Source organism: Amblyomma mixtum, chromosome 2 (genome assembly GCF_055824585.1).
Source record: "Amblyomma mixtum isolate Tamu chromosome 2, ASM5582458v1, whole genome shotgun sequence".
In the NCBI taxonomy this organism is placed as follows: Eukaryota; Metazoa; Arthropoda; class Arachnida; order Ixodida; family Ixodidae; genus Amblyomma; species Amblyomma mixtum.
This window is the reverse complement of record NC_143013.1, coordinates 68,662,089-68,676,675: the sequence shown is the minus strand read 5'-3', so window position 1 is coordinate 68,676,675 and position 14,587 is coordinate 68,662,089. Positions and strand designations below refer to the sequence as shown.

The 14,587-nt window shown below is 48.6% G+C and overlaps 1 protein-coding gene across 1 annotated transcript; it reads left to right on the top strand.

The window, feature by feature from the left end:
* The first annotated feature begins 7,307 nt into the window (after window positions 1-7,307).
* LOC149359650 (presenilin-1-like) lies at window positions 7,308-9,941 on the top strand. Its single transcript, XM_089567718.1, has 2 exons — window positions 7,308-7,705; window positions 8,619-9,941. The coding sequence occupies exons 1-2, from the start codon at window positions 7,475-7,477 to the stop codon at window positions 9,939-9,941; spliced, it is 1,554 nt and encodes a 517-aa protein (XP_089423844.1). The 5' UTR covers window positions 7,308-7,474.
* Window positions 9,942-14,587: the final 4,646 nt, after the last annotated feature.

Genomic DNA, 14,587 nt, shown 5'->3' with positions numbered 1-14,587 from the left:
CATCAGAGCATGCAGATTGCAAGCAATGTCAGTCTCCAGTTCTTAGTCTTAAGGTATAGGCTGAGGGACAAAAAGGCCAAATACATGATCGGTTGAAAGAACCGTGAAATATAGCTCACCACGGCTTGCGCAGTAAAACCGTACTCATTATTTGCGTTCTTAATATCGTCATTCGTGGCCACTGGCAGACCCCGATGATAGCAAATGCCGGAGGTTTGTTTTGACAATGTCGATGATTAAGAATAAAAGTGAACAGAACCTTCCTGCTGTCAAGATTGTCTGTCATTCCTCCATGCATGGAGGAATTTCCTTCTTTCCTCCATGCCTACATGCTAAGATCCTCCCTATCCCATCTTCTAGCACTTCCCCAAGCCCTTGCGCTGCACTTTCTAGTTTCAGAGTTAAATGTTCTCATATCTCACTGAAATATGAATATAATCTAAATTTTAGTTTCCGGGAGAAACGTGTTTCATCTTTAATAAGGGAGTAATTACTCATTGACGTCCACCTGAACGCAGCCGTACGGCTACAAAGGAAAGCTATACAGCTTTCTCTATATCTTTATATGTTTTGTTTTCTGCAGGGGATTAGTGTATTCTATCTTATATTATGTGTGTTTGTGTGCATTGTATTTTCAGTTAGTGCATGTAGCTTGAACCGCATTTCATGTAATTAGTCTCATGTTAATTGTGTGTTGATCGCTCCTTTTACCGTTCTTATTTTCTTCAAGGGAAAGAGTATATGTTCTACATGTGGTTTTAGTTCTGGTTTCGTTTTTGTGGATTGTCTTGTGACTTGTCCTCTAAACCTGCCGCGATGGCTAAATGCTCGGCTAGCCTCCCGGGTTCGAACCCGGCCCCGGCGCCCGCGTTTCGATGGAGGCGAAATGCAAATGCGCCCGTGTGCTGTGAAATATATCAGTGCACTAATGTTAAAGATCCCCAGGTGGTCGAAATTATTCCGGAGCTCTCCACAACGACACCTCTTGCTTCTTTAACTCCCTCCTTTATCCCTTCTCTTACGGCGTGGCTCGGGCGCCGCCGAGATGTGAGACAAATACTGCGCCATTTAATTAAAAAATTGGAGGCTTATCAAGGTTAAGCCCAGTGGATGCGAAGCATGTCCTTAGCGTTTGGAGGCATCTTGACCGCATACACGCCCGGCGCAAAGACGCTGGCGCGGTTGCGGGCACAGAGACTGACGCGTCGGCGGGCGCGCGCCGCCTCATCCCTGGCGTGACGTCACATATCACGTGATGCAGCGATGGTGGCGCCGCCGCCGCATCGCGCGCGACGGCGCGAACCGAAGCGTGGAGGCCTCCGCCGGGCTATGGTGGCTAGAAGGAGAGGCATGGAGGAAGGAAAGAACTAAGGAGAGGCCCTGACGTCACTTTTTGTGAAACCGCCCCGCAACCGGAAGTTGCATCGGCTCTCCTCACTATCTTCTTTCTCCACCGAACTGCGGGGCGGGGATCGCGCGCGGCTCGCAAGCGCTTCGTAAAAGGAAGGAATAAAAAAAACCGCGCTGCTAGCCGCTACACTCCTACACCTCCCTCCCCGCAAACACGAACCTAGACACAGACCGGCGCACAGGTGCGGTGAACCTTTTCCGACGCCAGGCGAAGAAAGACGGCATTGCGCGCCGCTTATAGCTCAGCTCACCATCCTCCTCGGGCTACAGTACACCCGCCGTGTGGCCTTCGACACGCAGCTCAGCATCGCCGAGAGCGGCTTCATGTTTCTGTGCTGTTTGGTGAGGTGCGAAAGTTCGCTGATCAAAACAATCAACGCTTCTTCGCGTGTCGAAGCGCGGTTCCGGAGTGCCACCTTTTCGCGAGATTCATTTCAATTCATCGATCGCTCCGCGTAACGACACCAAGTTTGACGTACAAAATATCAAATGAGCGGTTATTTGCTGCATTTAAAAGCAATCTTAGATGCGTGCGTAACCTCACGACGCCAGGCATGTAGACTTTAACACGCAAGGCCGAACACACCGTGCCGAAAGCCCGTCCACCGCCACCGAGAAACACTCGGGCCCCTAGCAACAACGACGCTAACGACGCCGTACGCCGTTGCTAGTGGAGATAAGATGAACATAAAATCCTTCCGTCCGATTACGATAACATCTGTTATGTACAGGCTGGCAATGCAGGCGGTGAATTTAAAAATACAGTCATGGATAGAAGGGAATAGGATACTCGGAGAACTTCAGAATGGGTTCAGAAGGGGTAGGCGGTTAGATGATAGCCTGTTCGTGCTTACCCAATGCATAGAAATAGCTAAGACGGAAAATAGACCTCTGTTTTTAGCCTTTCTGGACATAAGCGGTGCATACGATAACGTGAACAGGGAACTCCTGTGGAGCATATTGAAAGATTTAGGTATTGGTGATGAGGTAATTGATTTTCTCCAGGAAATCTACCGAGATAATGAAGTTGAAATTACATGGGAAGGGAAAAAAGTACCACAACTGTGGGGGTGCACAAAGGATTAAGGCAAGGTTGTCCTCTATCACCGCTGCTGTTCATGCTTTACGTGATAAATATGGAAAGAAGGCTAGTAGAAAGTAATCTGGGTTATAATCTGTCGTACAGATTAGGCGGAAATGTAGTTGAGCAGCGACTCCCGGGTTTAATGTATGCGGACGATATTGTACTGTTAGCAGATAGCCAGGAAGATTTACAAACTTTGGTTAATTGCTGTGGAGACGAAGGAGACGCTCTAGGATTCAGTTTTAGCGCAACTAAATCAGGTGTGATGATTTTTAACGATACAACTGATCAGGGCCTTACAATACAAGGACACGAAATACCCAAAGTGGCCGAATACAAATACCTCGGGATATGGCTAAACGAAGGGCAGATATACACGGAAAAGCACGAACAGGCTCTTAGGGCAAAAGGACGAAGAGACGCCGGGATAATGAAACATAGGGCATTATGGGGGTACAACAAATATGAAGTACTAAGAGGTATTTGGAAAGGAATAATGGTGCCGGGACTTACTTTCGGCAATGCGGTTCTGTACTTAAGGGCAGAAGTTCAGTCGAGATTAGAAGTAAATCAGAGAGCTGTTGGAAGATTAGCACTAGGTGCCCACGGCAAAACCACAAACGAGGCAGTACAAGGGGATATGGGCTGGGCATCGTTCGAAGCACGGGAAGCTAAGAGCAAAATACTATATGAAGAACGCCTGAGGAAATTGGACGATAACAGATGGGCAGCTAAGGTATTTAAATATTTATACAGAAAGAACGTTGACTCACAGTGGCGGTAAAGAACTAGAAAACTAACCAGTAAGTATGCCGGTCATGAGGACGGAGAAAGAAAGAGCATTAAACGACAGGTTAAAAAAGCGGGAGTTACAAATTGGATGAATTCAATGGAAAAGAAACATAGTGTAGAACTATATCGATTCTGGAAAAGGCAGATCAGGAAAGAATTTTTCTATGATAACTCAAGAGGCAGTGCCCTAATTTTTGAAGCTAGATCAGGGTGTCTTAGAACGCGCAGCTACAAAAAGAAATTTAACGAAGATGACACATGTGCAGTGTGTGGTAGATCTGTGGAAACAATTGAACACCTCATAATCAAATGTGATGGTATCCATCCGGATGTCGATGCAGGCACAGTCACTCTTTCTGAGGCCCTAGGGTTTAAAGATAACAATGGTCATGTAAATAAATCTGCAGTGGAAATCAGCAAAAAGCGATTGGAGGATTGGTGGCTGAAAAGCAGAGATGTGGCATAAGGTTAGAATTGTAGGAAACTGTAGGCAAAGGTGATGGATAATCTTAATGAGAATTGCCAACACAGTAAACAAAAAAAATAATAAAGAAAGAAAAGCTGAGCATGGTGGCAATTGCCACCACCCCGTTTCAAAGGGGGCGCTCCATCCATCCATCCATCCATCCATCCATCCATCCATCCATCCATCCATCCATCCATCCATCCATCCATCCATCCATCCATCCATCCATCCATCCATCCATCCATCCATCCATCCATCCATCCATCCATCCATCCATCCATCCATCCATCCATCCATCCATCCATCCATCCATCCATCCATCCATTCCATCCATCCATCCATCCATCCATCCATCCATCCATCCATCCATCCATCCATCCATCCATCCATCCATCCATCCATCCATCCATCCGTCCGTCCGTCCGTCCGTCCGTCCGTCCATCGATCCATCCATCCAGTGGCCCGAGTTTTCTTAGCAACAACGACAACGTTGCTAGTGGCCCGACTTTTTAAGCCTAAATTTTGGCGTCACTTCCGCCACATTCTTGTCAATGCATTGGGAATACGAAGGGCCTCTCCTTAGTTTTCCTTCCTCCATGAGGAGAGGTGCCAGCATCGTCGCGGTCGCGCCGTGTTCGGAGGCGTGGCCTCCGTCGGAGGCGTGCTGGTATTTCATGCCGCCGCGAGGCGGCGCGCACGTCGTTTCGTCGCCTACAGACAGGTACGGCGCGTGTGTTCTCACAACGTCTGTGGTGTGCCGGTTTGGATTTGTTTGGGATCGCTACGTACCGACGTGGCCTTGCCACAGTGATGTCTAAACTTCATCTCTTGCCTGTCTGTGAAAAGGTTAAATATGATCGACTGTGAGCAGCACAAAGTCTAAGTGACGAATCAAATCATTCGCTTCTTCACACTAACAAGGATGCATTTTCTTGTTGAAGGAGAAAATGCGTCCAACCAAAAAAAAAAGAGAGAAAAGATGAAGTTCTTGAAGTTGAGACGTCTACTTAACTTTCATAACGTTATCACAGCCAACAAGGTTTTCTTTTTTCATGTTATTGTACATTGCCCACATTGTGTTGTCTGTTGTGACTTTTTAGTAATGTCTTATCCACATTGTTACGAAGGTCCCATTAGCAAATTTTATGTCACAATTAATCTGGCTGTGTTTGGCAAAGGTAGAAATCAATTTTCGCAAACTGGTGTATGACTACATTTGTGTTTGTCAATCAAATCTCAATGCCATGCATGCCCATTCTAGCATTGCATATTGACTTCTTTTTGCTTGCCTTATTTACTTTAGCCTAGTTTTTGTATAACTTGCAGTTCTACCCTACACTGATGCATATTTTCTGTTCATTTTCTTTTGATGCTGTTTTTGACATACAGTTGTAAGAGTGTGTCAAAATAAATGCCTTGCTTATAAAGCTTGTACGAAATGGACCGTGCGTTTCGATGTGCAAGTCATCAAAATAAAGCGTTCAAGTATGGTTGCTGATGCTTCTACTTGAATTGAGATGTCATGGAGAACACTGCGGCATCAAAGCGAAAACTGCACGGACGTTGTTTTGGTGACAAGCTCACGGCAAGTCATTTGAATCGCCATCTTCCAGCGCTTCGAAGTGCCAGCGGCGCACGCAGCTAATATACAGGGAAGCAAATTCAAACATAGTTTTCAGTGTCAATACACGCTTTGCTGCGAGCCATCAGGAAAGTGTGCCAACTAGCCTCTTTTGTAATCGGCACGGTATCGTGAAATAGCTGCAACAAAAAGCGGGTGCTACGCGCGCGCGCGCGCGCGTAGGGGGAGTCTCGGAGCCGACAGCAGCGCCACCGCATCTGGATGAAGTCTCGCTCCCTCTCCGGCGCGCCGATGCGAACACCTCTCCTTCTAGCCACCATAGCCGGGCGACATCCGACGGCGCGATATGAGGCCCCATCTGCAGCCGGTGTGACGTCACATCATGTGATCTCACTTCAAGGTCAATGGTGGCCACCGCCGGGAGGCGACCGACGGCGCGATATGAGGCCCCATCTGCAGCCGGTGTGACGTCATGTCACGTGACCTACTTGAAGGTCACTTGGAGGTCAATGGTGGCCACCGCCGGGCGTCGCGCGAAGGCCCGAAACCTACGTTAATATGCTTCGCATAAAAAATGAAGACCATATTATCTAAGACATTTGCCCTTCCTCCAGGCGCGTCCCTCGAGGGTACTGGTTGTGGGCATCGCTAGAACAGACGGCTGTACTAAACTGTCTACAACATTTTCTCATTCGGATGAGGAGTCTGTCGGGGATCATCGTCGGTCGACATCATTTGGGAGCGAAATCGTTGGCGGGCGTAATCATTAGCGGGTGAAATCGCTGGTGAGCGAAGTCACCGATGATTCAGGAGGTTGAGGTCATAATATGAAGTCACTACATCGGGTGTACTATCTGGAGTCACTATGTGTCGTGATTGCCTGGAGTCCGGAAACTGTGAACGAGCACGCTTTGCAGCGAGCGGCGCCGACAAATATTGAAGCGAACAACCAGAAACACAACAATACTTTGGTCATTATCATAGTTGATATTCCCTCTCTTGGATCTCGTAGAGGGAAATTGGGTTGATGATAATGATTACTGAAGGATGCTTGACGTCTTGCAGATTCGAATTGCTCGATCACATTGCAAGAGGACACTTCTGGAGAGGTTAACTTTTTATAACAATTAAAAGCATAAAGGAAGGTACAAGCAAGGAGAAAACATATTTACACTTGACTGGCTCGACGTAACGAAACCAGCCCTCGGTCCTGCCGAAGCAGCTGGTTTTAAACCATATGTCCCCGCCCTCGGTGGGGAGAATAAGCAATCAGGTACTGTACAAACATCCACCCAATAACTTATTGGGGAAAGGAAAACATCACCAATCAGCAATTTGGAAAGGATAACACAACCAATCAATGATTGGGGAAAGAAGGTAGCTCATCGCAACACCGTATACATATGTACACTTTCTACCATCACGATTTCGGATAATTATGCTTTCCTGCTGCGAGCTTCGCGAACTCTCACTTTCCCAACGTCCGGTTGCCCAAAGTTCTAGGAAAGCCACTTCAACCCATCTGTTCCGCATCGTCGCTCCTCATGCCTGCAGCTAGCGTGGCAATATCCTGTTGACCGCGCTTCAAGCTGTCAAAGCACGCCGCTGCAGACATGGTACCAAAGCCACGCACTGTGACGCGGGTCCGCCTCGCCGCTAGCACGTGCACACAGGATGCGACCTAATGAATCTGTCCCTGTCGGGAGTTTGACCTTTCCCGTAATCCTCCGCTATCCGGCGCCCCCCGTATCCCGCTGGGTTTAGCTCAACCCCTTCTCTACGATTGTGCGGAGGGCCCAATTAAGAACGTAATGGGCATTCCACTAACGCGAACCGGATGCGCCAAACGATGTACAGCACCGCGAACTTCACTATCATCATCGACAAGCCTCGAGCGGTGTCATCAGGCCGTTAGAAAAGAGAAGAAGAAGGAAACCATTCGTCAGCGTTCTCTGCGGTCTCCTGCAGCCAAATGTCGAGCGACGTCGGAGAGGATGAGTACGTTGCGCCCGGCGTCGCCATACAGCCCGCAGTCGCCGCGCCTCCTTCAGACGTGGAGCGAGTACGGCACCTGCTGGTGCTGCTGTACGAGCACCTGCTGCGCCAGGTCATCACGCTCATCGTGGCCGTCTCCATCTGCATGCTGAGCGTGAGCGTGCTCATACGCGTCAACCGGCTCAGCCACAACGACGCCCTGCAGCTGGGCTACGCGCGCTTCGCAGACGACGGCGCCGACGTGGTCGGGGCGGCGGCCGAGGGCGTCGTGCTCATGAACTCCTTTGGCAACGCCCTCAGCTTCCTCTCCATGATCGTCATGGTCAACGTCGTCCTTGTGCTCCTCTACAAGAGGGGTCACTACAATATTATACAGGCGAGCAGCTTGGCGCCAAGCCTGTTTTATTAGTGGCGTTTTGATTGTTGGCCACTACGCGATGCTACAGAAGTTTCGGTGAATACTCTGCTCTCCGATTCAAACTGCTTCAATGCGATTCAATGCGTTTTATTTATCTAACGCTGCACATGCATTTCGTGTGCTGAGTATGCTCACAGTTCACTGATTTTCTTTAATGCGATCTTTCCCTCTGAATCTTTCCCTCTAAACATCACTGGAGGCGATCGGTAACAAAAACAACATTACTAGCGATTTTTTGCCATATGCAGCACAAGACGTGAGGTTTAGGAGAGCAGCGAAGACCTCGCAGTTGGAGATCGCGTGCCACTGGCCTAGTTTTGGTTTGCAGAGAAGTGTTGCGTTAAATTATAATTTCTTTCATGACACCGCGGCGCACAGGCAGCTGAAGGGGTGCGGTGGAAAAGGTCACCCCCTGCCTAATGAGATTGCAGGAGTCAGGCTTTCGGCTGGGTATGGATGTCACCGTTTGTTTACATTTGCTGCCTTGTGCCTACCCAGGGACAACCGCCTTTACTCTATGTGCCCCTTCCCTTTGCCGCTTTCCTCTCACTCCCCCCCCCCCCCCTTTTTTTTTGATCATTGCTGTGAGGTGTGTGGTTGTACTTCTACAGGATGCCATTCGTCTATATGCTCCTTAAGGAGTGAGGACGGAATACGAGCGGCATCATGATTATGGTGCTGCAAAAATTTCACCCCTTCGTCCATTTACCTAGTCGCTAAACATTTATGAGGTATCTACGCCTTTGTTCAGCCATAAGGAATGTGTAAAAGCTGCGGTACGTTCATGCAGCCGTCAGAACTTGTGAAAACAACGAGAATGTAACAGATTACCTCATCTGAAACATTTTTTTTCATACGCGTGCACACGCAGGCGTGGATGATGACTGGCACCACAATCTTGCTTTTCCTGACGAGCTACTACTACATGGGTCGGATCGCCTTCTACTTCAACTTGCCGGTGGACCACCTGACCTGGTCTTTGCTCATATTTAACGTGGGCGTGACTGGCATCACGGCCCTGTACTATGAGGGGCCCTTCTTCATGCAACAGGGTTATCTCGTGTATGTGTCCGTGCTCATGGCCATGATCCTGGAGGAATCGTTCCCTGAATGGACCTCCTGGATTCTCCTTGTCCTCGTCTCGATCTGGGACGTGTTCGCGGTGCTCTGCATTGTGGGCCCTCTTCGGATCCTCCTGGAGACGGCCAAGGAGCGGAACGAGCCCCTCTTTCCGGCACTGGTCTTCTCCACTTCGTCGGCCTGGTGCTACGACGCCGGCAAGCGCTCGATCAGCATGGCGCCAGCTGGAGCCTTTTCAGAGGCTGCTGACGGCGCTATAAGCTTTCGTGCCGGGAATGCACCGGCAGTTGAAAAGGCAGGGTCAGAAGCGATGCCCGCCACAAAGGGCATGACAGAGATGCTGGCTTCAGAGGGTCCTGACCTTTTACGTAGGCGCGTGCTGCCACTGCCTTCGAGCCGCGATGAGGAGGTTATATTCGACTTGAATTCGCCAGACGTCAAGCAACAGTTGGATGCATATGCTGAACTACCGAAGGAACCACGCGCTGCGAGCGCAAGAAGTAGCAAAGGACCAACCATTCTGAACGTATCCGATGCTAACAGCTCCACTAGTGCAACGAGCGACACGAACGGAGATAAGGGGCCATCATCTGGTCCATCGGAAGCAGAATCTGCAGGCGAGGAAAAGGATGGAGGGTTACCTTCGACGCGCATACCGAACTCTGAGAAGGCGGGTGGTGCCTTAGACAGTGACCCACAGGACGCGCACGTAGACCTGCCTGATGATGCCGTTGTGCATCCTACTCAAGGTGAGAGGGGCCCTCAGAGCAGTCGAGGCCACCGTTCTCACAGACACCGATGCAATAAGTCGGCAAGAGAGCAGGAAATAAGGGACGATGCTTCGAGCGAGAGGGGAATGAAGATGGGCCTCGGCGACTTCATCTTCTACAGTGTCCTAGTGGGGAAGGCATCAAGGCATGGAACCGTGGTCACGGTTATCACCTGCTACTTAGCTGTTATAGTAGGCATCCTTCTCACGCTCTTTCTGCTGGTGCTGCTGCAAAAGCCCTTGCCTGCACTGCCTTTCTCAATCAGCTTGGGCATCATTGCCTATTTCTCAAGCGTTTACCTCACCGAACCTTTCTTGGATGACTTGGACGCTATTGCTCTCTAGCTATAGCTCACACCTGTTGCCAGAATGGGCTGCATGCGTGTTAGCGACAAACAGATTGTAATAAAAACGATGAAACGGTCGAAGGATGTTAGAAGATAGATGACGTACTTGGGCTTGAGAAGGTACGAGCAGTTACGGGATTAGCAAACCTTGTGCGCCTTGTTTTGGTCACCTCTTTGCTGCAACATCCTTGAAATTTGTGGGTGTAGCAAAATTGCGGAATCCTCTTGAATGTTATAACAACGTGTCTTCTCACGTTGCCGCAAAGTTAGCACCTATAAGTTCCTGGCCTTATGCAGGCAGCTGAAGGAGCTCCTCAAACTTCAACGAGATGAGGGCAGCGCAGCTAGCGAGCTGTTTTAGTTAAAAGTTCCTCTGTGTTAATAAACCACTAGGGCGTCACCGAGTTTTTGCCATCTGCGGTCAAAACAACCAACAGCAGAAAAGAGACACAGTGATACACTGAAGCACATTTGAAAACAGGAGTACACCCATGCGCTGGAGGCGTCTGTATAGCTGAAATCCCATACTGTATACCTATTCTGCTGACCGCAGTGAGAGTTCTGATTTCAAGCGCGAAGCATTACTATAGGTAAGACTTAGTGAGGTCTTTGCTGAGAGGCAAAGAAGTGATGGGGAAGTCAAATATAGGCCGAGAAGTGAGTCTGTGGCTAGAGAAGGAGAGAAGATAGGACGACGGCGATGAAGGGTACGGAGAGCAGAGGACGATGAACACTGGGAACGGGAAGCGATCAGGGGTAAAGCTGGTGACAGAAAACAGTGTGCTCGCTGTTGCTTCGCGGTCGTGGTCGCTGATATCACGCTTTCTTGCTCAGCCAAGCTCGACTCCAACGCAAATATGTGTAACAATTGGAGTGTCCTTCAATGGGCACCCTACTTTTCCCTGTGTTGCTGCAGCTCCCAAAGCCCCTATAACTGCGGAGAGTTTTGATCCCTTTTGGAGGCACAATAAAGAGAGGAAATGTCTCGAATATATTTACTTAATGGAAAAAAGCTTGCGTCGTATGAGTCGCAGCTGTGACACACAGTGCAAAACGCAGACAGGAAGGATATTTGTACAGTCAGTTTCTTTATTTAGATCGTAGCCAGCACGCTTGTCTGCGGCACTTTGTGTTTCGTTAATTCTTGCGCTGTCACACAATGCAACTTAAATTCTTCCGTGCCAGCGTCGTAATGCCCCGGGCAGTTCGACAAGGGCAGGCGGGTCCATCGCTGCTGTCAAATAGGTTCAATGCCAACAGGCTGTACGGAGTGCGATTGGAGAAATGCCCACCCGGTCTGAAGCGCAGATGTGGACTTCTGGCGCTTCATTGTACCAAATTACAGTTTTGCTCCACCTCCATTTTTATATCCGTCAACCGTTGTTCGCCTTGTGAAAAAGAGCTCCTGCGGTAAAACTGCAAACATCGCTATAAGTTTTTACTGTCGCTTATGGTGGTATTTGTACGGTAATAACAAAAGCCAATTGCTTAAATTAAAAACCTGTTTCACCAGAATGTGGCCGCACTATATTGACTAAAGCCATTGCGTGCACTCTTGTTTCTTTTTGAATGACACCAAAAGGAGCTATCAACGATAATATTCAAGTGTCACTCATGAACAAGTGGAAAAAAAATATTAATTGCTTACTATTGGCTTGCCATCTCTTAACGCATGAAATCTGCTTACGGTACAATGAGAATTAAAACATAAAAAGACGAACCAGTCGCTCTACGGCTCCATAGGCGCCCACTTCAAATGAGGAACCCTAAGGCGGAAAACAGACAGGCGTACCAACAATCTTCTTGGCTGCAAGTCGTATTTTCGATTATGATATGCAAGCGCACCAGGAGAACTCAGTAGATACTTTTATTAGATGAGCATAGCGGTAAAGAGAGAAGTGAGGACATGGCAGTAAATGGTCGATCCCTAAAAGGATAAAACGCGGCCTTTAAGGGTGAAAACTTCGGATGGGCCGAGAACAACAGCCGGTCAAATGAGGTATACCTGCCGAGGTGAGCTGTGTGAATAAAACAATCATTGGAAAGGAGCGGTTTTGCGCTACGGTGGTTAGTACGGAAGGCATGAAGCAGCGGTCGTTCAGAGCTGGAGGTCACCGCAGCAGTGCTCGGAAAAAGACATCAGCTTCAGCTACATCGTTCGATCGCGTAATGTCTATCATTGGTGTTGCTTATGATTCTGCAGCCTCTGGTGCAGAGAGAAGATCCCACTGAAGGGATTCGGCGCCTCGATACGGCAGGCGTCAAGGGACGTCGCGTCTACTGTTGCGGCGTTCACACGTTCTTTAAGTCTAGAGTTGCTTGTGATATAGCATGATGTGCATAATTGTGTCAAATTGTGTCAAGAATTAATATAGGAGCGATTGAAAACGTCTCAAGCGGCCACAGTTTTTGAAAGAACACTGCGATCTTGCGGCTGCGATGTCTCCACGTCCCTTCCACCACTGCCTTGTGTAGCATTTTTGGCTGTGTCGCTTGCCTCGTCAATCTCGGCCGACGAGGCTGATTCGTCAGGACGACTGCTGTAACCACTGTCTGACGACGATGCGTCGTAGCCGTCAGTGTGTGCGTCGCCGTCTGCTGTCGAGTTATTGAGGCTATCCGAGTCGTTAGCAGGGCTATAAGGCTCGGCGATGGTGGCTGAGGAATTAAAGAATTCGGCACCAGTGACAAGGATCTTGACGGAGGTAACTGCGTCATCTGAGCTGTTCACAAACTCACTCCCTGTGTCACCACTTCCATACGTGACGCTCTCCTCAGTCGAGTTCTCGCTATCGGTGGGTCGATCTGTACCCGGCGGAGATGAGGGACTGGACGTTACGGTTTTCGTGGCAGTGATTGGCGTTGTGGCTTGAGTGTTCGTCGTGGCGTTTGTATGGCTAGCAGTGGGGCTACCGTGGTGAGACGCAGTCGTTTGGAGCTGAGTAGTAGTCGTGTCATCGTCCGGGGTAACGACGGGTGGCGAGGCGCTGGCGGGGCCTTTCGCAGACTGCGTGAGGAGCACGTACATGAGGAGAGCTACGGCCAGGACGGCGCATCCGACGAGGGCAGCACTGAAGAAGACCAGAGCGGGGAAACCAGGAGAAGCGCGTAGCTTGTTAAGCAGTCCCACAGGCGTACTTCTTGTGCTGGACTCACTTGTGCCGGTGTATGTCCTGGTGCTGGCGCTCATTTCCCGAGTGGCCGCTGAGTCTCGACGCCGCGCTTCATCTGTTGGCGGAAACCTTTAGGAGTGATGGAGGCGGCGTCCTGGCACAGGATACGAAAAGACCGTGGCCGTTGCGCTCAGACCTTTGTGAACGTGCGGGTCATTGCAACTCGTAAAATAAGCCCCAAGAAGAGAAAATCTATCTTCTTCTTCTTCTTCTTCACCTCTTTATAATGGCACATACCCACGTGGGGGGACTGGCCAAGGTGTAGTGGTATACATAAGGAAATTTTCATAGGATTACGAGAAAATATCGGAGCCAAACATGAATTTTGAAAAATGTATTCATGAAAAACGACAGAAGAATATTTGAAGTGAAATAACAAAGAACATTTTGGCGAGAATAATAATTTAAAAAAGAAAGAAAAAAAACTCGGAGACTTTTAAAGGAGTTAGCAAATCAACCTACCAGTTGCAATTATGTAATCATGGAGATTCATTCCCAAAATCTATCAATGGCTCATAGCTTATTCGTCGTCTTCGCGCCAGCTTTCAAGAGGGATGGACGTGGAGCCGCAGTAAAAGGTACACAACAACTGAACAAGTGCAGAAAAAAAGTACTGGTATCTTGTAAATTCTTCTCATCAACCAGTTCTAATGAAAACAGGCAAAGTATTAAGGTAAACTAATGTTTCTACTGGAATGTTACATTTCGCTAGATGTATCTAGAGGCCTGACTTGACTTCAGTTGGCTGCCACTATCTGTTGTGCGCCGACAGAGAGCTCTGTAGGTATGCATAAGGGTGCCTCTATGCAGCTCGTACGTAATTAGGGGCGTAGTTCTTGAGAACTCCATTGTGACAGTGTATGTCCCGGTGCTGGCGTTCATTTCATATATGTTATTCGGGCAGCTGAGCCCTTTACCTGCGCTTCATTGTTTTGAGAAAGAACTTTTCAACTGCTGAAGGCGGCGTCCTGTTGGAGGGTAGAAAGATAATGTGGCCATTGCGGACAGATTCCTCCGGACGCTGTGGTTACTGCGACTAGTAAAAAAACCCGAAGCAGATGATGTTAATGCTGAAGATTCAAACAAAAAATGACGCGTACCCACACTTGGATGATGATGATGTCCTCAGGCTTAATGGCACATACCCATGGTGGGGATTGGCCAGGGTGCATAGCGGATACAAATGCACTCATGTACAAGGAGTGGAGTATTTTGATAATTTTAGGACTTAGAGCTCGAATTTGTACAAAATAAAAAAGTACTGAAAAGACAAATTAGTGGGTTCTTCGCCGTCTTCTTCTATCCAGCTTACGAGAGGGACGTTCGCCTCTGTGCAGCTATAGTAAAGGTACAAAAAATTGAATGGGTGTAGCAAAAGTGGTGTAAAAACACTAGTGGCACTTTATTAATTCTTGTAATCAAAAGGTTAGTAGGAAAATAGATATTAGTTTTAAAAAGGTTGGGAGCTTTC

Coding starts and splice junctions, on each gene's coding strand:
- LOC149359650 (XM_089567718.1), top strand. CDS start 7,475: ATGCTGAGCGTGAGCGTGCTCATACGCGTCAACCGGCTCAGCCACAAC. Junction 7,706..8,618: donor GTCACTACAATATTATACAG/GCGAGCAGCTTG, acceptor GTGCACACGCAG/GCGTGGATGATGACTGGCAC.